The 22,372-nt window shown below is 37.8% G+C and overlaps 2 protein-coding genes across 2 annotated transcripts; both read left to right on the top strand.

The window, feature by feature from the left end:
• The first annotated feature begins 23 nt into the window (after nucleotides 1-23).
• Nucleotides 24-3,174, top strand: LOC127631949 (refilin-B-like). The gene is made up of 3 exons (XM_052110369.1): nucleotides 24-593; nucleotides 800-885; nucleotides 1,484-3,174. The coding sequence occupies exons 1-3, from the start codon at nucleotides 399-401 to the stop codon at nucleotides 1,797-1,799; spliced, it is 597 nt and encodes a 198-aa protein (XP_051966329.1). The 5' UTR covers nucleotides 24-398; the 3' UTR covers nucleotides 1,800-3,174.
• A 2,740-nt stretch (nucleotides 3,175-5,914) lies between these two features.
• On the top strand, nucleotides 5,915-10,252 carry exo5 (exonuclease 5). The gene is made up of 6 exons (XM_052110250.1): nucleotides 5,915-6,192; nucleotides 6,472-6,559; nucleotides 7,346-7,596; nucleotides 7,714-7,818; nucleotides 8,011-8,183; nucleotides 8,517-10,252. Exons 1-6 carry the CDS (start codon nucleotides 6,096-6,098, stop codon nucleotides 8,976-8,978), a joined length of 1,176 nt encoding a protein of 391 aa, XP_051966210.1. The 5' UTR covers nucleotides 5,915-6,095; the 3' UTR covers nucleotides 8,979-10,252.
• Nucleotides 10,253-22,372: the final 12,120 nt, after the last annotated feature.

Raw genomic sequence — 22,372 nt, 5'->3', positions numbered from 1 at the left:
CCTTCTCGCAGATAGTGGACGATTTTGAGACTGGGTGCACTTGTATTGCTTTTCTAGATGGATTTCCTCAAAGGTGAAGTAAGGGAAATTTCCATTCTCCCACCACGTTTTATAAAGACATATAAACAACAAACATTTGAAGTCAGTCAGCAGTTTCTTTAGATCTGCGTTTCAAAGTCTCTCTGAGGAGACGGGAGCGACGAGCCAGCGCCACGTAACGGATTATCGACAATCGTTTGTGGCATCGCACAGCTGTTTTTATTTTACACGAGTTACTCTGATCGCGGCTAGACCGGTTTCCCCGCAAGATCAACAAAGGCAATTTTGCATATAATTGTATTTAATTAGAATATTAGACGAACTTGTTGGACTAAAAAAAAAAAAACAATTAAAAAGCAATGGTGGGAAGGCTCAACTTGCAGAATGTGCCTGACGACGATCCGCTGGAAATGAATCTCAAAGCTGATCGACCGCTTGACAGTCCAGACTCCGGTCTGCCTCCGAGCCCGAGCCCGAGCCCGAGCGTTTGGTTACTGCAGGGCACCGGGACTGCCACCCCGACTACTGAGGACGACAGCAGAGAGCCACCTGTGGTACGTCTGAGAAACCTCCTTTAATGTTTATTCAAACTGCGATTCGCCCTTTTTACTTTGTGCCTGAACCTTGTATTCATTCATTCATTTGTTTGTCATCACTCTCTTTTCAGAGAGAAATATCATGTGTTCATATTCTTTTGCGTCTAAATATGCCTGTGTTTATCATTCAAAAGTAACTGAACGCGATGTTGACTTTACTGCAGGTTTCTTTTAAAAGTGTTCCTCAATTGCATGCATTGTCGTATGGGGAAGGAATTGAGCTTGATCCTCTGCCATTAAAAGAAATGAGGTGAGATTTTACTTTAACCCTTCATTGATCGTTGGTAACACTTTACAGTACACTTATTCTACATTTTAACATCAGTAAATGCATTAGAATCATTAACTAACAATGATTCCTAATTCCTTCATAATGCATTAACTAATACAGTATTAACATGTCCACCTCATTTTGGTATTCAAGGTGCAAAGAAACTATTTGAGTTACCGTTTACTTAATGACTTTCAAAATATAATGTGGTGTAACCATTAAGTCTTTTTTTTTTTTTGGAAATTCAGTTTTTTTTGTATTTTTGTATTTTTTCAAAAACGTATTAAACAAACATGGAGAACAAGATTACATTTATACAAACTTGACACACGTTTTAAAATAGATTTTTAAAAGTATTTTTATAATCTCTGACAACCTTATTTGTCAATGATCCATATAAAACTTTTTACATTTTAAAAGTACTATTTATTGTTAGTTCATGTTAACACATTTTGTTAACTAATGTTAATTGAACTATATTGTAAAGTGCTACCAATTTGTTTACAAGTATTGTTTGCTTTAATTTGCTTTAAGTAGGAGCTCAATTCAAACTAACAAGTTACACGTGTTTTTACAGATACACATCATCAGTGCGTTATGATTCAGATCGGCACTTCATCCAGGATGTGACCTTGCAGCCCAATGGTTTGGGACTGAAGATGTGCAGCCAGACAGTCTTGGCCCTGCCTCAGAGCACATGGAGACATTACAAGACCCAGCTGGAGTTCCAGCCCTGTCAACGGGTGCAGCGCTACCAGAGTACCACCATAGTGTACCCCAAATACACCCGGACCTTCTACACCACCCAGCTCAATTATGATGGCCACAAGCTGGCCAAGCGCTTCTTCTCTACTGTAGAACTACAGGCATCTGACTGTAGGACTGGTCTTTGAAAGACAGACAGGCATCTGTGCCTACATTTCGCCCATACTAATTATAAACCACCGCCTGCAGTTATTGCGAGTCCCAAGAGGAAAAAAGGGAAACTCAGACTTAAATTGTTGCCAGTTGGACCAAGGTTCCCAAGACTGATGGTTTTGTAGTAAATTCATTTTAATTTGGAGGAGAGTAAGCAACTGTGTTGCTTTTCTTTTAAGGGCTGGTTAAGTTGAGCATATGGAGGTTTGGATGGTTTCCTCATTCACTGTGGTGGTATACAGTGGTTGCTTTTACAATGATGGGTTTCATTGTATGTAGAAGTGTGGTTAGTTGCTCAATGGTGAGATTCAAGTTGTATATATCCTGCTCTGATCTTGGACTATCACTGCTTTGAATGCAATGGCATAGATTCCAGGGTGGGAATAATAAAAACAAGTACAGCCCCCCACCCCCCCATATTTATGATTGACGGAAACAAGTAATTGCTTCACGCTGCAATCCCCCATTAAATCTAATGGTTAGGTTTAGTGTTCAGGTAGGTCACATTGTTGGCCATAGAGCTAGACAGGATTTACTCTTCAGGGCAAACTCTTTTGCCCTGCCCCATCATGAATTCAGTGTTAGTTGAATAAAAATGCATTTTATTGTTTGGGTTACTTTTGGGTTTCTAAAGCAACGCTTCCAGAATTATTTTGATTATATTTAAATTATTTCCACAATTTAAATAAATTGTATGTAACCGGTTCACATCTCACCTGAGACCAAGAAGGGAAGGTTCACTTGTATTAGGGTATGTAAAGGGGTTTCTCAAGAAACTGGTATTTGGGCGTCTTTCCATAAGGATAATTATGTTTATCTGAGTAGAACATCTTAAACTCCACCACTGACATCTGAAACAGACCGGTCTGTGTATTTTTAATGTTTACTATTGTAAAACTCCATGGGGATAAAAGCCACACTTTTTTTGCATTTTCTTTATTTTATTTAAAAGTTTGCTAACTTCCACAGCTCTACTTGGGTTTTAGTAAGTTGTAAAGTTTTTTCTTGGTCTAATTATTCCTGAAGGAAAAATGAGAATTGGGGTAAGTGTTTCAAAACACTTGTGCCTGTTACTGCAGACTGAAGTATTTGTAGACAGATAACTGAAATATATTGAGCAGATCGTTCTAAATATCTGTTTATGTTAGAGGCACTTTTATGTTGTATTTATTTTATTTCATTTTATTCTCATTTTAATTGTCTTTTATTCTTTATCGCACAGTCATTGATTGAGGGAGAGGGATGAAAATGTTTCTTGTTCCAATATCTGTGCTGTCAATTTTTTCTAACTTTTAAAGTTTAAATTTCTATGCCAAGATAGTAATTTACTGTTAAAATAAAATAATTTTTGTAAAGTGACATGGATACTCTTTGTTCTTGAGAGCCCCCTAAAGGTGTGAGTGAATGTTACTGGAGACTAGATAAAGTACAGAAGCCCTGAACAACATGGTGGGGAAAAAAAACATTGTGTCTCAGTTCCTTCCTGAGCCTAAATCTTAAATTTTTTTCACTCTCTTCAAATAAAAAAAGCATGAGATTACATGTTTACTGATAGTGGCATCTGGTGGCCAAGGTTGGTACCGCATTCTTTTTTTTTGAATGGAGAAAATAACTATTTTTGAAGAGAGAAAAACAATTTTTTTTGAAGAAAAAAATACTTTTAAGAGAGAGAAAAAAAAAAACGTTTTTTAAGGTTTAGGGCTTCCTTAGTAGGCCAGGTCGTTTTTTTTTTTTTTGGTCATGACCCCCTTTCAAACTAGAACAACCTTCTCTGCACCCCCCATCCCTATGGGGTGTGCCCCACCACACTATGAGAACCAGTGAATTAGACTATATAACCTGGCCTGATCCAGCCTAGAAAACAATATGGGATCAATCATTTATTTTTGAAGTTTCATTTATACAAGTACTCTTTGGTCTGTAATATGCTGTTTATTATTATTTGGAACCAAATTTCCAAGCGGTATATTCTGTTATTTTTGTGGCCAAACGATTCAGTTTCACTGGATGTTAATGGAGGCCAAGCTCTGGATGAGGTTTCCTTGGGCGGCCAGATAGCGTTTTCTCCTGTTGGCTTTATAATTTTCAATCCTTTTTTCCTCTGCCATAGGGTCGTCCAGCGCTCCCACCCACCTCAAACTCTCATGGGGCTGGCTGATTGATGCTGGCTTCCTGTTTGATTGACTGGATCTATCTGCTACAGATAATGATATCTTTTTGTATTTGGTACCCTCCTTTTGGCATTTTTTGGTCGTCTCCTGGGGGCATCCAGGCCAGTTCTTCATATTGCTCATGGTCACAGGTGTTGCTTTAGTCTCTGCTGAGAGTCTCTTAAACATCTCGTCTATGTGGCTTTCATCTGGTGTTGCCTTCAGTTGACATATATTAAGGGTTAATTCTCTCGTGGTACCTGAGGTTACATCATTATAAAGAAGGTTGTAATTTGGATCACACCTACTAGGGGAAACAACAAGAAAAACATTTTAACCAGCCTCAGCTGGTTTACTAGTCACATTGGTCTGTTTGCTGGTTTTGGAAGGGCTTTTGATATTTTTCAGCTTGTCAGGCTGGGAGATCAGCTACATCTGAAGACCTGCTTGGCTAGGCATGTAGATCAAATTTAAGACCAGCAATTCATCTTTAGGGTGGTTTAAATGAATAGTCCACTCAAAAAATGCTCAAGCCATCCTAGATGTGTTTTTCTTTAAAAAAAAATCTCAGCTCTGAATGTCCATACAATGCAAGTGAATGGTGACCAAAACTTTGAAGCTCCAAAAGGCACATAAAGGCAGCATTTCCATGTTTTATGAAGCGATCCAGTTATTTTTGGCTGAGAACTGACCAAAATGTCACTCCTTTTTCACGATACATCTTGACATAAGCAAGATCCTTGGGGATAATGATTTCAAGCTCGATTAAAATCCCTAGTGCCATCGAGTGCTCTGCGCATATGCCAATCATTAGTTTGAAGTCAAGCCGGAAATAATGATTGTGCATAGAGACTGCATGTCCAGAGGAAAATAAATAATATAAAATATTTTGGTTTGTTCTCACCCAAAATGTATGTATTACGTTCATGCTGCTTTTATTTGCTTTTTGGAACTTTAAAGTTCTGGTCACCATTCACTTGCATTGCATGGACCTACAGAGCTGAGATATTCTTAAAAAAAACTTTCTTTGTTTTCTGCAGAAGAAAGAAAGTCATACACATCTGGGATTATTTATTAATAACTCTAAGTTATTATTATTATTATTATTATTTAAACAGGGATTCTCTCTAGGATAAATCTTTGTAAGGATGCTATACTTAGTGAGTAAGGGGCTACTGTATTGAAATAAAAATGACACCGCATTCTGAATGTATTCTTTCAGATTAAACTACCCACCGGTATAAAAAGAATGGGAAAGTGGTGGTCGGATTTGACGTCTTGTTGTGATTGATCCACAGTTGCTTTTCTCGGTAGTCTTTTTCGTTATAACTTTGGACGTATTCATAGTCATTATTTACTAATTAAAGCGCAAAAATTACGTTAACCAGCATTACACAACGGCCAAAACGTCATTAACTCTTCATGTTTACATTATATTTGAGATACCATGGTAACCATCCCAGATATGGGACTCATTGTCGATGCTTTTATGGTTTAATTGTGACACGGAATAGTTTATTTTATTGTACTTAATATATATATAAATATAATAATAATAATAATAATAATATTAATAATAATATATATATATATATATATATATATATATATATATATATATATATATATATATATATATATATATATATATATAAAGTAATAGGATATCTAAATAGACATGTTCCGGTATTTTTCAGGATATGTAAGAAGTTTAATTTACGTGCTCATCCACAAGTTATTTCGGTAGCGTTTGCGTTTGACAGTGACACTAAATAAGCCAATCAGATATTTTTTTTTAAATGAAAGACCTTAAAGGAGGCGAGAGAGGGGTGGGGCATTAGCCAATCAGATACATTTGTTGCAAAAATGTTGACGGAGACGGGCCTTGGGAGGGGTATTAGCCAATCATTTCAGCTAAAATGTTGTAGGTGGCTGGGGGTTGGTGTTATATGTTCGAGGCCAGCCTGTTCCCGTAAATATTACGAAAGATGTAAACACTGAAATAGCTGACAGACTATCATGATGATAGTACGTCACAGCAGCAGTCCCTGAATCACGGGTGCAAAGATAAGAATGGGTTAAGAGAGTTTCTGGTGAAATATCAGGAAGTGTTTAGAATAGATGGATGCCACAGGGCCTACAGAGCAACGTCTCGATGACTGGGATGACATTAGCGACTCAGAATTCCTCAACATCCCGTCTGAGGAAATAAGCTGTGGTAAGACTTTGTGTTATTTTGCATTTATGTGGAAAATATGTGGATCTGTTTCCTGATTGTGGTTATTTGTTATGATTGTGGTCACACCATTTATTTCTAGACAGAGGGTGGCGCTAATGCTTTTTTGTTGTTGTGTTACAGTCATCAATACGCTAAGTTGCTGTTATCTGTTAGCTGCCAAATAATATTTTGGCCATCCACAGATAGGTAAAGATGTAGCTTGTTTATTGTTGGTTAAGATTGCACATGCAAACAATATTTTTTCTATTTTTTTTGGAGATTACCATCAGGCTCTTATTAGTGAAACTGATGCTGGCTGTTCAGTGGCCTTTGAAAGCCCCAGTGTGTCTTCCTCATCAGTGCACAAGTAAGTCCTTAAAGGGATAGTTCACCCAAAAATGAAAATTCTCTCATAATTGACTCCACATCCCAGATGTGCATGACTTTCATCTGCTGAACTCAAATGAAGATTTTTAGAAGAATTTCTCAGCTCTTTTGGTCCATACAATGCAGGTGAATGGGTGCAAAAATTGTGAAGCTCCAAAAATCACATAAGTCTGCATAAAAGTAATCCATACAACTCCAGTGGTTTAATCAATGACTTCAGTAGTGATATGATAGTGAGAAACAGGTCAATATTTAAGTCCTTTTGTACTATAAATTCTCCTCCCTGCTCAGTCAGTCTCCACTTTATTTATCACGTTCACATTCTTCTTGTGTTTTTGGTGATTCACATTCTTCATTCATATCGCCTCCTACTGGGCAGGGAGAAGAATTTCTTGCAAAAAGGACAAATATTTTTCTATTTCTCACCCACACCGTCATATCACTTCTGAAAATATGGATTAAAACACTGGAGTCATATGAATAACTTTTACAATGGCTATATGTACTTTATTCTTGAGGACTTACAGAGCTGAAATATTCTTCTAAAAATCATAATTTATGTTCTGCAGGAGAAAGAAAATCAAACACATCTGGGATGCCATGTGGGTGAGTAAATGAAAGATGTTCATTTTTGGGTGAAATGTCTCTTCAAAAACCTGTAGCCCAGTATTGTTGTTCTGTCAAACACGATAACATTGTTGTTTCATGATCACAATCTTTCATTACTTTTGTCATGCAACGTGACATTCTGTTGGCTCTATCTTAGAGCTGAAGAATCTACAGAGCATGGAAATGTACAAACAGATGAGGTGAGGGGTTTAAAGAGGAAGAATCTCCATGAAAACCGCTTCAGTCCAATGCATAGCTTTCTGAAGCGACATCTAAGTGTGACCCTGCTGTGCGACCAGTCGTGGTGTGAGATGAAGACTGTTTACAGTCTCTTGAAACCTCATGTCAAGAGAAAGGACATGCAGCGTGCTGAGGTGCAGATGGGAAAACAAATTCATTTATCAAGAGGTGCAGAATGATGTTAACAATACAAAGCATTTTCCCCTTCATTGTGGTGGATATTGCAACAAAGTAGTGTGCATATTCACTAATCCACTCTTTACTGTGTGCCTTCCATCTCTTCAGAACTGGAGATACAGGACCATGTCCCTGTAGAAATCCAGACCAGAGAGGATACAGAAGCTGTCAAACTTCTTAACATGTTACACATGATTCCACTGTTAGAAGCAGGTGTGTTGTAATAGCGTGAGAACTGTCCTCAATAACTCACCCACCCTCATGCTTTTCCAGAGCTGTATGACTTTTCCCTTTTTTGTTTAAATGATCCCTTCAAGTGTTGTTTTGACATAATAATTCTTGGCCTGTTTTTGTGCAGTAAAGTATAATATTTACACAACAATAATATATTTGTTTGTGTTTCAGGAGAATGTGTGCGAGAGTTTCCTGTGTTTGGTGTACAGGAAGGTGTTTTTATCATGGGGGTCATTGATGAGTTGAAGTATAACCAGAAGGGGGAGCTGGTCCTAAATGAGCTTAAGACTCGCAAACAGAACTCAATGCCTAGTTATGCCCAAGATAAGGTCAACTGCTTGCAGGTGAGTTGGAGTTATTTATTACAGGTTCAGCCTTTGTCCTTGCTGATACCAGCTGTTTATAATTTGACTTTTTGTTTTTTTTTGTGAACGACTATCTCTCTTTGTTCTCAATGGACAAGCTTAACAATGTTTGAGTTTAATATTTAGTTTTAATTTCCCAAACCTTTCTAAAAAAATCTAAGATCTTCATATCTGTTCTGTGCCCTCTATGTTGATATTTCAGTATGTGTTATTGAGTGTCATTATTACCCTATAATTGGGAAAACAGTGATAATAAAGAATGAGTAGATGTGTCCAAGCTTTTGACTGAGATCATACATATCTGTTTTTCAGGTGGGGCTGTATAAATTACTCTTTGATGGACTGGTTAGAGGGGAAATGAAGAAAGACCACATTCTAAATCACCTTAAACTGCGTTCAGGTCAAGCGCTTGGAGCCGGAGTGCAGGCTTATGTGCAAAGCATTGGGGTTCAGACTGCCACTTTTGGGGAGCTGGTGGATGCTCTTCTAATAGCTGTGTCTTGTTCTGATCTCCCATGCATTGACCTGCTTCAGATTGAATACTATCACCAAGGCTCTAGGGGACCTATTGGGACCAGAGTCGCTCCTTTTGATGAAGCCCAACTACGGGCAGAGCTTCAGGGTTATCTGGCCTACTGGACAGGCCAGAGGGAGCCCAAAGGGGTGGACATAGAGGATGCCTGGAAATGTAGGTCATGCCTGTATGAGCAGACCTGTGATTGGACAAAGAACAGATCAAAGGACTCTGACCAACAATCAGTTCATGTTAGCTGATATTCAACACTGATCATGTTAGAGAGGTCACTATGTAACACAATTTTTGTTAAATTGTTATTTCCTAATTGATTATGCCTTAAAAGTATAGAAAATGGCTATTATTCAACACAAACTTTGCTTTTGTGACCAGGACAGTGATATTTAGAAATTTACCTATTTCCAATGAGAAAATGGGCAAATGTGTGTCTTTTCGTACACAAAGTAAAAAAAACAACAGCATATGAATCCAAATGAACATGTATTTATACTAAAGTAATACAAAAATGGCTACAAAAGATTTAGAAGTGATTAGTTTTTCGAGATTTATGACTATACTGTAAATCACTTTCACAAATCAGCCCCCAAATGTAGTCTCAAATCAAAGTACTCTCCTTGCTCTTCTGAATACGCTCCTATGTTCTCCTTGAATTTATCAAGATGAGCATCAAGGATATGGACTTTGAGGTAGGACTGCACGATTTGGACAAAAAGTAATACTGAGACCTTTTTTCAGTTCACCCACAAACAAATAAATATATAAACAGTGAAACAAAGTCTTCCTCATTTCCAAATGTTAACCGTCCACCGTGTACGTGTTTCTGTCCATTTTGTGACAGGATCTCAGCCCACTAATCATCATCATTAGTTTTTGAAACAGTCAACTTGAATATTATGGATGCTCCAATCAGGATTTTAACATCCAACACCAATCTCCAATTTTCATCTCATCAATCAATGCTGATCATTTAACTTTTTATCAGCAGCTCTGTCAAAACTGGTTATATGTAAACTTTCTGCTCAATGTCACTGTAACTACATTTCCCTTTTGGTAAAACCATAGTTGTTGCCTAGTTTTTGCTGTCAAAAATAATGTTGATTGCTTGAATAATACAAACTATTCTTTACTGTATATAAGATAGTCCTAAAAAATGAGGCTTAATGTCAAACTGAAGTTGAACTGTGAACCCAGTGGTTTAATTAAATTTAAAGTGAAAATTTTGGTTAGTTTGTCACCATTTCATTTTTTGAATTATTTGTATTCATTATTTTATTGTATTTAATTTAGTAATGCATTATAGTAACTAAATATTTGATATAGATTTATTATATGTATGTTCCTTCCTTTAAATTTTTTTGGATGTTGGTAATATTAGTTCCGCTTTCACTTGTTTCTGCGGGGAGTGTAATAAGCGCGACACAAGCATTTTTTCTTTCTTACAGGTGTTACTGTTAATGCTGTTTACCCAGCAATCATTTAATAAAGATGTTTGAATTATACCCCATATTGTATTCTGCGATATTATTATGATTCATGTGCCTTGCGGAGACTGAGATGCTGCTACCGCAGATAATAATAAAAAACGCTTCACGCAGGATGCGCCAGTTTAGTGTAAATAAAGCGTTTAGCTCACGTAAGCCAAACGGAACCGACCTCAGAGCACTTCTGTTACTGTAAGCATGAGAGGGAGTTGTGGAGCACAGAACGCGAAGCATAAGTAGATGTTCTCATTAGCCTATAACGTGTTTTTGCAGCATGTGCAATGTAGCCAATCACAGACATATGTGTTGATTTCTAAAACGCAATGGCCAATCAGATGCATTTCAGACAAAATCCACTCACCGCTCAAAACGTTGGAGTTTTTGTTCAGTGCTGAATTCTGCATGCTGCATAATAAAAGAGCTTTGTGAGATCGCGATTAAATGAGATGTGAGACGTGACGTAGAGTTGATGAAGGGAGACTGGATCGTCCAGGGCGGGCACTAGTGACTCACAGGGCGGGCCAGGCCCCCCAATGCCCGCCCATGGCGCAGGACTGATCTGTTGTCCGATGAAGACACTGGCTTTGACCATTGCCTCAGACAGCTTAGCGAAGAATTCTTAAAAGGTACTTGAAGGCTGCTGACTCCTTATCTAGAGCTCTAACAAATTGTTTCATAAGGCCCAATTTGATGTGCAGTTGTGGCATCAGATCAGCACCTTTCGGGGGGCTCCCACTTGACGTTGTTCCTCCCCACAGAGAACTCTGTCCTCTGTGGCAAGTCCCACCTGTGGTAGTGCCCCTTGATGTCCCTGCAGTCCCAAAGGCAAAGATAGCAGGGAAACTTGGTAAAACCGCCTTGAAGACCCATCAGGAAAGCCACCATTTTGACGTCTCCTATGACCTTCCATACTTATCATACTTCAAGGCATCCAACAAGGTCTTGATACTGTTGTAATCATCTTTGAGTTAACCAGGGGAAGAGACGGGTACTTGTTACCATTATGGAGCAGAATTGCTTTGAGGCTCCTGGATGAGCGGTCAATGAAGAGATGCCACTCATTCTGGTTACAGGCGATTCCGATTACCTCGAACAGACTGGTCACATTGGGGCAGAAGCAGAGCCCATCTTGACGGGTGAAGAAGCTGGAAAAAGTTTGTGACACTTCCTTGATCTGCGACTTGCACACTTTCATCCAACAAGTTCCACTGCTTGAGCCTAGATGTCAAAAGCTTGGCATTGGACTTTAATCAAGTCATTGAGGTATTTTTGGTTGGGGTAGTATGGGTTTGTCTCCTCTGCTCTACCTCTGAAATCCCTCAAAGTCCATACCCTTGATGCTCATCTTGATAAATTCAAAGAGAACATGGGGGCATACTGTGAGGAGCATGGCGAGTGCCACTTGATGGAAGGCTACATTTGGGGGCTGATTCGTGAAAGTGATTTACAGTATAATCATAAATCTCGAAAAACGAATCACTTCAAAATCTTTTTTAGTCATTTTTGTATTACTTAAGTATAAATACATGTTCATTTGGATTCATATGTTTTTTTTTTTTGTCTGACTTTATGTGAATGAAAAGACACAAATTTGCCCATTTTCTCATTGGAAATAGGTCAATTTCAAGATATCACTATCCTGGTCACAAAAGCAAAGTTTGTGGCGAATAATATCCATTTTCTATACTTTTGAGGATAAGCAATTAGGAAATAACACTTACTACCCAGGAACCAAAAAAATAAATAATTTTTTTTTACACAGTAATTCAAACCTTTGCCTGTGACCACTTTTAATTACCTTTATTTTTAGATTTGATAATTTATATTTTTATTATTTTCATATGATTATATGAGAATAATAATGTCTTTTAGTTGATGTGATGTGAGAATATTTGTGCTACTCTGTAATGACAGAGGTAGGCAGTATGAAGACTTGTTACGTGGCTCTTTGGAATACTTGATTCTGATTGGTCAATTTTGCCATCTAGCGGTCTGATATTTCTCAGTAACAGCCGCACAGCCATGTATCAGACCGCTCAACCTGGGAATTGCGAATTTGCTCACTACGAGTAAGCTAATAAAATAATTTCAACTCAAATCAATGTTTCATCTTTATTGGCATGTAGTCTTGTAATAAGCTGGAAATTAGCAGTCAGCAATCCTTATTTACTTAATAAACACCAACAGAACCCTGACACAAACCAGAGGTGGAATTTAGCTGTTCAGTGATTTCTTTCTTCTCACATAATTAAATCATTTCAACGAAAACAATGTTTCAGGGTTCAATGCAAGTTAAGCTTAATCGACAGCAATTGTGATGATTATCACAAAAATTAAATGTAACTTTTCCCTCTTTAATTTTTTTTTATTACAACAAAGTTAAAGTGATGCACTTATAATGGTAGTGAATGGGTTCAATCAGTAAACGTTTAAATACTCACTGTTTCAAAAGTGTAACCACAATACAATAACAATGTGTGTTAATATGATTTTAGTGTGATAAGATAGCTTGCTAACCTTTCTGTGTATATTTATCCAATTTTACCAACTTTTAATTGTTGCCATGTAAAAATGATGATTTAAACAAGTTAACAGCTCAGATAATTCTCTAGTTTAAACAGAACAATTAATGTAAATGCTTATGTAAGAAGCTTTACATTTCAGCCTTTTAAACCCTCAAAAATGTTCTCCATTCTTTAAAGAAAAGGTGGGATAAATTGAATTACATTTTTGTGGTAATTAACATCGTCACAAATGCTCTCTATTTAAATTGTATTGAACAAGGAATATTACTTTAATATGATAAACGACAGATCAGATTTGCACCTTTATAGAATTGCAATGCTCAATATGACAGTTATTACTAATATTAAATCAATGAACAATAACTTGTGAAAAAGACTGGAAATGTCATATTTTGTATTGCTGATTTTCCAAAGTGACAAGCTAGCGTTGATACGGTAGGCAAAGCTATTGCTTGTTTATTTGGGCTTGAAATTAAATTAGGAGTCTGGGCTTCATCACAGGCATTCTCTACGTCATGTCACAGACCGCAGGCCTCTGGAGCATGTCTTCATTATCAATATGATACAGTGGGCTGTACACATGACACATCTGGCATTTAAAATTGGCCACACACTCCCTCAGGGTGCTTATCAATTGAACTTACATCACACTGAAAAACAATTTACGTGACTTTTAAACACAATGCACAAATGTTTGAATCCGTTCTTAGGCTGCTTGATAGGATAGAGTAATCACAAGTGAGTGTGTTAGGCTCAGTGTGTTTTATATCAAATAAAAATTAAATGTAAACATTTTTATAACTGAAATAAATATGAAAAAGTAGCATAACTGGAAAAACCGAAGCTAAATTACAATACATTTTAAATATACTAAAACTAAACTAAACACAAAATGTAGACTAAAACCAACAGTCATGGTGACAACTAACAAAAACGGCATTAATTGAACCGATAAACTGAAATAAAACACTGAAATAAAAATGTAAACTATAACCTAGGTTGTCAGATTCTATCAATGTTGTTTTATTGCCTTTGGAGTCATGTTTATTTCAATTATGAATTCACATGATGGGAATTATTTCTAATTCATTTCTTTGTTGCTTACCTCACAATCAACAGACAACTGAGATGGCAAATCATAATAGAGAAGATTCTGACCTCTAATTTGATAGCCGTAATGATTTTGACATCCAGCAATGAAGCTGAGAGCAGGCTGTTATTAGATTGTAAAGATGGAGGTCTGCTCTAATCTGTTGGTCGATAAGATGAGAGCCGTGCCCTGTGCTGTGTTTGCTCATGTCTACATTAAGATACCACACTATCTCCCTTAACGGCATGACCATAGGGAGCTGCAATACAGACAGTCTGATGAAGTCGCTCAGATGCTAACGACCTCTCATTCAAGGCTCTTAAAAGCTCTCCCTCTCACTCCACAGCACTACTGCACTTCACTTCAGCAAACTTTGTCACCTGGCAGAATGAGCAGCCATCACATCGGTTCATGTTCTGTTTGTCTTGCTCACTGATTTCCACCAAATGCAATTCCTGCTTTCCCTGATCAATAGATTGCACAACAAAAGAGTCTGCATTGTGATTGCATTAAGCATGGACAAAAAGAAGTTAAAGGCCCTGTTTTTCTTGGGAGGAAAAAGGTTAAATGATGTGTGAAAATGTGCAAACAAGTCGGATGATTTAACTGATGTTCACGTGAGTGAGCGGTGCATGGGAAGTGGTGCAATAAAAATAGGTTGCTTCATATTTGTCAGGACTTTGGAATCATTTTCAAAGGGAGATATTTTGCATTGATGAATATCATTACATTTGATTAAATGATCCCAAGTAAGCAAATAATTCTTCTGGTATATTACACATGATGTAAACACAGGAACATGGATAGTTTTCTTTTGATTAATCATGATATATATTCGGTGTCACTTGACACCATGCGAGGAGCGGACGTGTAAATGACGAGCTCTGCGCACTTTGCTAGTTTTTAAATATTTTATGTCACATAAACCAGTGAGATTTCATACACCCTGTTACATATCTTTTCTTTGAAGTCAACATGGCAAAGATTTTAAAATCTTCGGACTCTGTAGATATTAAAAGACAATTACATCCTCAAGCTGATACCTCAGACAGGCCTGCAGGCCAGGGACTCGGTTTGGACGGTGAGGTGAGAGAAATTCAATGCCATCTGGAGAGCATGTCTGTCACTTTCCATGTCACGCTCCCTGGTTGTCCGCCCGTGTTTTCTGTTTTACCATTCACGCTCCCTGTCATGTCTTCCTTGTTGTCCGCCCGTGTTTCACTGTCTCTGTGAAAACTACACTTCCCTTCTTCCCGTCGTTTCTGGCCCAGTCTGCGTGTTATTGTCCGCACCTGTTCATCATTTTGTTATCACCGTGTCTGTCCATTTAAACCCCGCTGTTTTCCCCTTCCGCTGTCGATCGTTGACGTTACATGTTCTGTGTTAACCTCTCTCCCTGCTGCTCTTGTTCCCAGCTCTCAGCCCGTTCGAGGATTTCCCTACCCTTCGTGTATGGTCACTGTCCGCACTCCTCCTGTATGTTATCCAGCATTTTAGTTTCCTTTTCGCGTCGTGGACCTTTTATTTTCCCCAGTGTTTGTGTTATTTCAAATAAAGACCGCTTTTGGATCCACACCTCCCGTCTGCCTTTCCCTCCTTCCACACAATCGTTACAATGTCGGTGATGCTGACGAAAGGATCTTGCTGTAATACGTCAATCGAATATGGTGATTAGAGATGCACCGAAATAAAAATTCTGGGCCGAAATTGAAAATGCAGGATGCACTTGGCCGAAAATGACTTTTTTTAAAATTGTTATATATATACGTACGTATCTATATATATATATATAAAAAATTGTATTAAAATTATACTTTTTAATTAATTACATGAATTTAACAAATCTGAATTGAAAAACTACAAACCAATAAAATGATCACACTTTTATAAAATTGGACAGAAAATATATTAAAACGATATTAAATATATTATTCTTTATTCAGTTCTTTAACAATCAAATTTAACAGTTTTTTTTTACCAATATCCAGATAATGTAACGTTCTAGAATACTATAATGCCATGCAAAACAGCAGTCAAGTAATGAACTTAGCAGCTCTTGACTAGCATCTTGCTAATTTCGGTGCATCCCTATCTGCGATGGAAACAAAATTCTCTGAGTTGGTTACAAGAATCGGGGACGTCAAGAGACGGATCGATTATCTGGAGTCTTTGGAGAGGTATTAGCTTCTAATCCGCTAGCATCCAAAGCAGATTTGGAATGTGTTTTGGAAAAACTGGAGGATTTGGAGTATCGGAATCACTGAAACAATGTCTGAGTTGTTGGAATTCCTGAGCATGAAGAAGGCAGAGACATGGTAAAATTCCTAGATGAGCTCTTCCTGAGTCTGCTTGACATAACAGGCCATACGCTGGAAATTAAGCGAGCTCACAGTGTCCCGGCTTGCAGATCCGCTGAGGGAGACAGGCCCCAATCAATTCTGGCCAAATTTCTGAGATCTTGTGTTGCGTGAGGTGAGGAGCAAGCTTTCTTGGAAGAATCACAGTATTTTCTTTTTCCCAGACTTTGCGAATTTGACGAGAGAAACGTGATCAATTCAATGATTGCAAGAAACTCTTAAATCAGAAGATCGCTTTAGCTCTGATGTTTCTGGCCAAACTGAGAATAGATACTAAGGATGGCCACAAAATATTTACATGCCCACATGAAGCTTGTCTTTCATAGAGACAATGGGGTGAGTAAACATTTGATGTTTCTCATGTGGCCCCTGAGTGAGCTTGTCTTGCTGAGCATACATTGATAACTTGATTACCTGAGGCAGCTGGGTGCCATTTTGTTAATTGTTGTGTTGGTTCAAACTAGTGGCTGGATTTAGTTTTGTGGAATAACCCTCCTTCAAGAAACTCTACAGAGGAATGCTTTCGGTCAATTCAAAATAGATACTAAGGATGGCTGCAAAATATTTACATGTTTTTCACAAAATCGATGGACTGAGGAAGTCATGGTGTGTTTCTCGTGTTGCCTCGCTGAACATACACTTGACCGTCCAAGGAAACTGGGCATGAAGCTGAAAAATTGGGGAGGATATGGGCTGGACATGTTTTCTGTAGTGCTGGCTCAAGTAAGAGCAAGGGAGTCATTACATTAATAAGTAAATATCTACAATTTAAATGTATCAAACAGATTAAAGATATATTAGGAAGAGTCAAATTCAGGGGCAAAAATGTATTTTATTTACGCACCTAACGGTGATGATCAAGGCTTTTTTTATTGATCTTGAAGGGATGTTGCAAGCTGCTGGCACCCCTCATGATATAATATTGGGAGGAGACTTTAATCTTTTGATGGATTCAGTCCTTGATCATAGTGAAGCAAAATTGTGTAAACCCCCTAGAGCAACAGTGACGCTTCAAAGCATGTGTAAAAAATCTTGGTCTTGGAGATATTTGGAGACTTTTAAACCCATCTGGGGGACTATACATTTCTCATTTCATCTGTTGTAGATTGCTCAATTGGATTTGTTTTTTTAATCTCAGATCATGCCCTGGTGAATTTATAGATGTTGCCACATACAGAGAAAATGAAATCATATAGTTGGTGCTTTAATGTATCCCTTTTACAAAATCCTGAATTCCAACAAATGTTAAAGGCTGAAATCAATGTTTATATGTAGAACAACTGGTCCTCAGTATCTTCTGTGTGGTGGCTTGGGAGGCACTTAAGGTGATTCTTAGGGGTTGGACAATACAGTATGCCTCATTCATCAAAAAATACAAAGCACGAGAAATTGTAGAGTTGGAAGGAAATATAAAAAAGGCTGAGACAGAACTGAAGCGCCGAATGTCATCTGATGGCCTCAGAGAATTGACCCGATTGAAATACGGATATAATACTACTTTGTTGTGGAAGGTGGACTTTTGGCTATTCAGGGCAAGACAAACATACTTTGAGTGCTTGGACAAAGCATGGAAACTTTTGTCTAGATATATAAAGCAGAAAGTTTGTTTCAACCATTCCCTCAGTGAAATCTGCTGGTGGTGAAATATTTACCTCAGCCATTGATATTAATAATACTTTTAAAGAATTCTATATTTTTGTAATTAACATTTTTATGAACGCCCAGGGAAAGGGGGTACGCCAGGCCAGGGGCTCCCCAGCCTGAGAGAACGAGGGAGGAATATGGCAGGGCGGAGGGCGGGCCGGGTCGTGATCCTACACACCCAGTCCCGTATTAGAGTTGGCAAACCGATTAAGAAAAGTTGTGACATCTCTTATACATATAGATCACGTGGGTTTTATTCGGAGCCGTAGTTCTTCTGATAACATTAGGCGTTTCATCAATATCATGTGGTCAATGGCAAATGATCAGACTCCGGTTGCTGCCATCTCACTTGATGTCGAAAATGTATTTGATATGGTAGAATGGGATTATATTTGTAAGATTATGGAAATATATGGGTTCGGGAAGACATTTATTGGATGGATTAAGTTACTTAATAGACACCCGGTAGCGGCAGTGCAAACAAATTGATTAATTTCAAAATAATTTTACTCTGGATAGGGGCACCCGGCAAGGTTGTCCTCTTTCCCCGTTATTGTTCTGTCTTGACCTGGAACCATTAGCAGCCACGATAAGAAAGGATGATGATTTTCCAGGGGTGATGGCGGGAGGTGTGGCGCATAAGCTTTTCCTTCACCCAGATGATATTTTATTATTCATCTCTGACCCCACTAGATCTATGACTTGCCTTCACAGAGTTATTAATTCCTTTTCTATGTTCTCGGGATACAGAGTTAATTGGTCTAAATCTGAAGCTTTGGCTCTGACAGCATACTGCCCAGTAACGGCTTTTCAGCCAGGTGCCTTCCAGTGGCCCAAACAGGGCATGAACTATTTGGGCATTTTTTTCCCAGCAAATTTGTGTGATTTAAGTTTATTTAATTTGGACCCCTTAATAAAAAGGTTTGAACGATGTGGGCAGGTGGGCTTCATTAAATTTTCTATGATTGGGAAGGTTAATTTTATTAAAATGTATTGTATTCCAAAATTCAACTACCTGCAACAGTGTCTCCCTGTAGATGTCACCCTCTCTTATTTCAAGCAATTTGACAGCATAGCGAATTCCTTCATTTGGAATGGTAAACGTCCCATATTACATTTCAATAAGTTACATAGGCCGATTGACAAAGGTGGGCTTGGCCTACCTATGATTTAGTTTTATTATTATGCGTTCGGTCTCAGACATTTGGCTCACTTGTCGCTTCCATCTGGGAGATCCCCTGCCTGGTTTGGTATTGTACAGGCAGTTCTTGCCCCCATTTTGCCATTGCAAAAATTTACATGATCTACATTACTAGATTTGTACATTTTCTTGTGGAAATTTTAGTGTTGCTTGCTCATTCAAAAGTCCCCTTCATGATGATTGGGTGATTCATAAGATGTTTCTATGGTTACTAAGGTGTTCTTAGTGGTTTTTATATGTTGATATGCAGCTTCTGGGGTGTTCTGGGAGGCTTCTTGTTGGCCCAGTTCAAAAGAGTCCAACCTGAAGCACTATGATATTCTGTTCCCTAAATATGGCTTTGTTCCCTCTTTCAATGATAGTTTATGGGTTTTGCCCATTGTATCATGCATAAGGTGAAAATTGCAAGCTTGAATGCTTAAATAAGTAGTTCACCCAAAAATGAACATTCGCTCATCATTTGACTTACTTTCTTCTGCAGAACACAAACAAAGATTTTTAGAAAGATATCTCTTCTCTGTAGGTCCTTTTAATGCAAGTGAATGGTGGCCAGAACTTTGAAGCTCAAAAAAGCACATAAAAGGTATTATAAAAAACTCCAGTATCCTTAAAACCATGTCGATAGACAGATCCATTTTTAAGTTCATTTTAACTATAAATTCACACCCGCACCTATAATTTCACTTCTGAAGACATGGATTTAACCACTGGAGTCATATAGATTACTTTTATGCTGCCATGTGCTTTTGGAGCTTCAAAATTTTCGTACACATTCACTTGCATTGAATGGACCAACAAAGCGGAGACATTTATATAAAATCTTTATTTGTGTTCTGCAGAAGAAGAAATCATACATATCTGGTATGGCATAAGGGTGAGTAAATGAAAAGAGCATTTTCATTTTGGGGTGAACTATCCCTTTATAAAAGTAAAAACACACCTCTCCTTAACAACCCACCTGCTTTGAGGCATCATTCATGTCTGTATATAACAAATAGTGCAAGATAAATTATTCACCTAGGTTTATTACTTATGATTAGGGGTTTGATAAAATCCTTATGAGCAATAGTAATAGTGTCTCCAGTTCTGACTCTTTCATCCAGGTATAAGTGCTACATTGTGGTTAGACTCTGGCACTGGAGTCTGGGTCCAAACAAGAAAGAAATGGCCAATAACACTGACATCATCATCTTTTTGATAACAGAATGTTATATTAGTCTATGTTTGGAAATGTGTGCACTTTTAATCTCCAGAGGGAGATGGAGGAGGGGCAAAGGAGGATGTGGGATGAGAAAGTGTTACTGTATTTCAGTGCAGCTTTAAAAGATTAATAATACTGTATATTACTATTAACTTACAGTGACTCTACTTTCATAGGTCCAACCCTTAAAAAACTGTAGTGGTAAGGTCAGTTATAATTTTTTTTTTATTATTATTCAGAATTTTCACACATGGCATTGGCTGGGTAAACAGTGGTATTAGTGTAAGATGCAGAAGGGAGAACACAACTTTGAGAAAGGACTAGATCATTGGTTCTAAAACAGTGGGTCTTACTATTTTGTATATTTATGGCCTGTTCCGTTCGTGATATTAATACGATTTTTATTTTATTTTTTTCATGTTCCAGATGTTAATTTTTGTTAAAGAGAACATATTTAAAGGTCCCCTGACATGCTTCTTTTTGTAGGCTTTGATATAGGCCTTAGTGGTCCCTAGTACTGTATCTGAAATCTCTTTTACAAAATTCAGCCTTGGTACAGAATTATAGCCACTACAAGCCAACCCATAATGAGCTTTCCTTCAGACGTGCCGTTTCGGTGTCTGTAGTTTTAAATGCTAATGAGGAGAAAGGCGGGGCAAGGTGTAGTGTGGGTGTTTACATTGGATATATTGCAATGGCACTTAGACACGCAGTCGTTCAGATGTTGCGAACGCATCTTTTCACACTCATTCACACCATAAGACGATATTAAAGTATTAATATCTACATCTTTAAAGAAATATCAACAGTAAAACCTTTACCTCTCCTAAAAAAAGAAAGAAAAATTACCTATCTTTCGGAGTTGTTCGCGTCGCTGCCGTAGTGATTTCGTACGTGAAGTGCGAACACCGCAGCGCGTGAGCTGTTATTCAGTGCGTATGAGAACTGTCAGCGCAATGTTTCGCGCGATGGTCGTTTTCCTTCAAAGTGGTGGGATTTCTCTTACAAATAGCCTACGTTCAGTCAAAGAGCTGCGAACGCAGTCAATAGCTTTTAGAAATCCATGGTAACCGAGAAAGCCCTCCACAACTTCGCTCTACTGTGACCGAGTAAATGAAATTTATCCATTGATCCTTCTGGGGATTGGATGAAGGAAGTAAAAAAAAGACTTCTGTGATCATTTGTGCATTCAATTATTGAGCAACTTTTGTGCTTCGATCGGTCACACGCCATGATATCTCTCGAGGATAAACTAAAATCGCGCGCGCGTTCGTACTTCCTAGCTCGTTTTCTCATTGGCGGGTCAAATTCTCTGGGCGGGCAAAGCAGAGAAGGGGGAGGTAACCTCCCCTTATATGACGTCATATAGGGGGAGATTCAAGATCAGCCCGAGATCTCATTTTCTCACAGGCAGAGAAAGATAGCCAAAACTCGGTTTACACCGACTGAAATTTCTAGACACGAGGGGACCAAATACAGGCTAGGGGAACTAATATTAATGTTAAAAAACCTCAGAAAGTGAAAATTTCATGTCAGGGGACCTATATTTAAACTTCTTTATTTTTGTTACTTGAAGGTCACATTAAAACTGACTTGGACATTTTTTACCAGTCATTTTTCATTTATTTTGGGTAGTTTCCAAACATCTTTCATGTACAGATTTGACATTTTTAGCTTTTACCTGACCCAGACTTTCAATATGAAGCTATAAAACTCTGTTATAAAAATACTAATTATTACATGTTTAAAACTATGAAAATGTTAACAAAGAGTGAGATGAGAATTAACATTTCAATAATTATTTGTGTGAAAATTATTTCTTAATTTTTTTAAATTACGACTTTCCCACAGTTGTAGCATCATTTTCACCACACCAAACTATTTTGCCCCCAACTATTTTTTTTCAAAGATGAGTGTACTTACTGTATGCACAAAGTTGACAAAAGCGTCAATGAATAGGAAATGTGAGACAAGTGACGTGAAAAGACTATAAAGATAATTCAACACTTGTAAGCAGAATATATTTATTGGGTGTCAGTTCCAATTATGCAAAAACTGTGAAAATATAATTTAATTGTCTGTATTCCGTATACATAAAATGTTAGCTATGATATAAGCCTAAGCGAGACAAAGG

The sequence above is a fragment of the Xyrauchen texanus genome, chromosome 38 (genome assembly GCF_025860055.1).
Source record: "Xyrauchen texanus isolate HMW12.3.18 chromosome 38, RBS_HiC_50CHRs, whole genome shotgun sequence".
In the NCBI taxonomy this organism is placed as follows: domain Eukaryota; kingdom Metazoa; phylum Chordata; class Actinopteri; order Cypriniformes; family Catostomidae; genus Xyrauchen; species Xyrauchen texanus.
This window is presented reverse-complemented; position numbering and strand designations above follow the sequence as displayed.

What these genes read in the sequence shown, in the direction of transcription:
- LOC127631949 (XM_052110369.1), top strand. Translation starts at nt 399, where the DNA reads ATGGTGGGAAGGCTCAACTTGCAGAATGTGCCTGACGACGATCCGCTG. An exon ending in ACAGCAGAGAGCCACCTGTG is followed by an intron (nt 594 to 799) that starts GTACGTCTGAGA and finishes ACTTTACTGCAG; the next exon opens with GTTTCTTTTAAAAGTGTTCC. An exon ending in CTGCCATTAAAAGAAATGAG is followed by an intron (nt 886 to 1,483) that starts GTGAGATTTTAC and finishes GTGTTTTTACAG; the next exon opens with ATACACATCATCAGTGCGTT.
- exo5 (XM_052110250.1), top strand. Translation starts at nt 6,096, where the DNA reads ATGGATGCCACAGGGCCTACAGAGCAACGTCTCGATGACTGGGATGAC. An exon ending in GTCTGAGGAAATAAGCTGTG is followed by an intron (nt 6,193 to 6,471) that starts GTAAGACTTTGT and finishes TTTTTTTTGGAG; the next exon opens with ATTACCATCAGGCTCTTATT. An exon ending in GATTCCACTGTTAGAAGCAG is followed by an intron (nt 7,819 to 8,010) that starts GTGTGTTGTAAT and finishes TTTGTGTTTCAG; the next exon opens with GAGAATGTGTGCGAGAGTTT.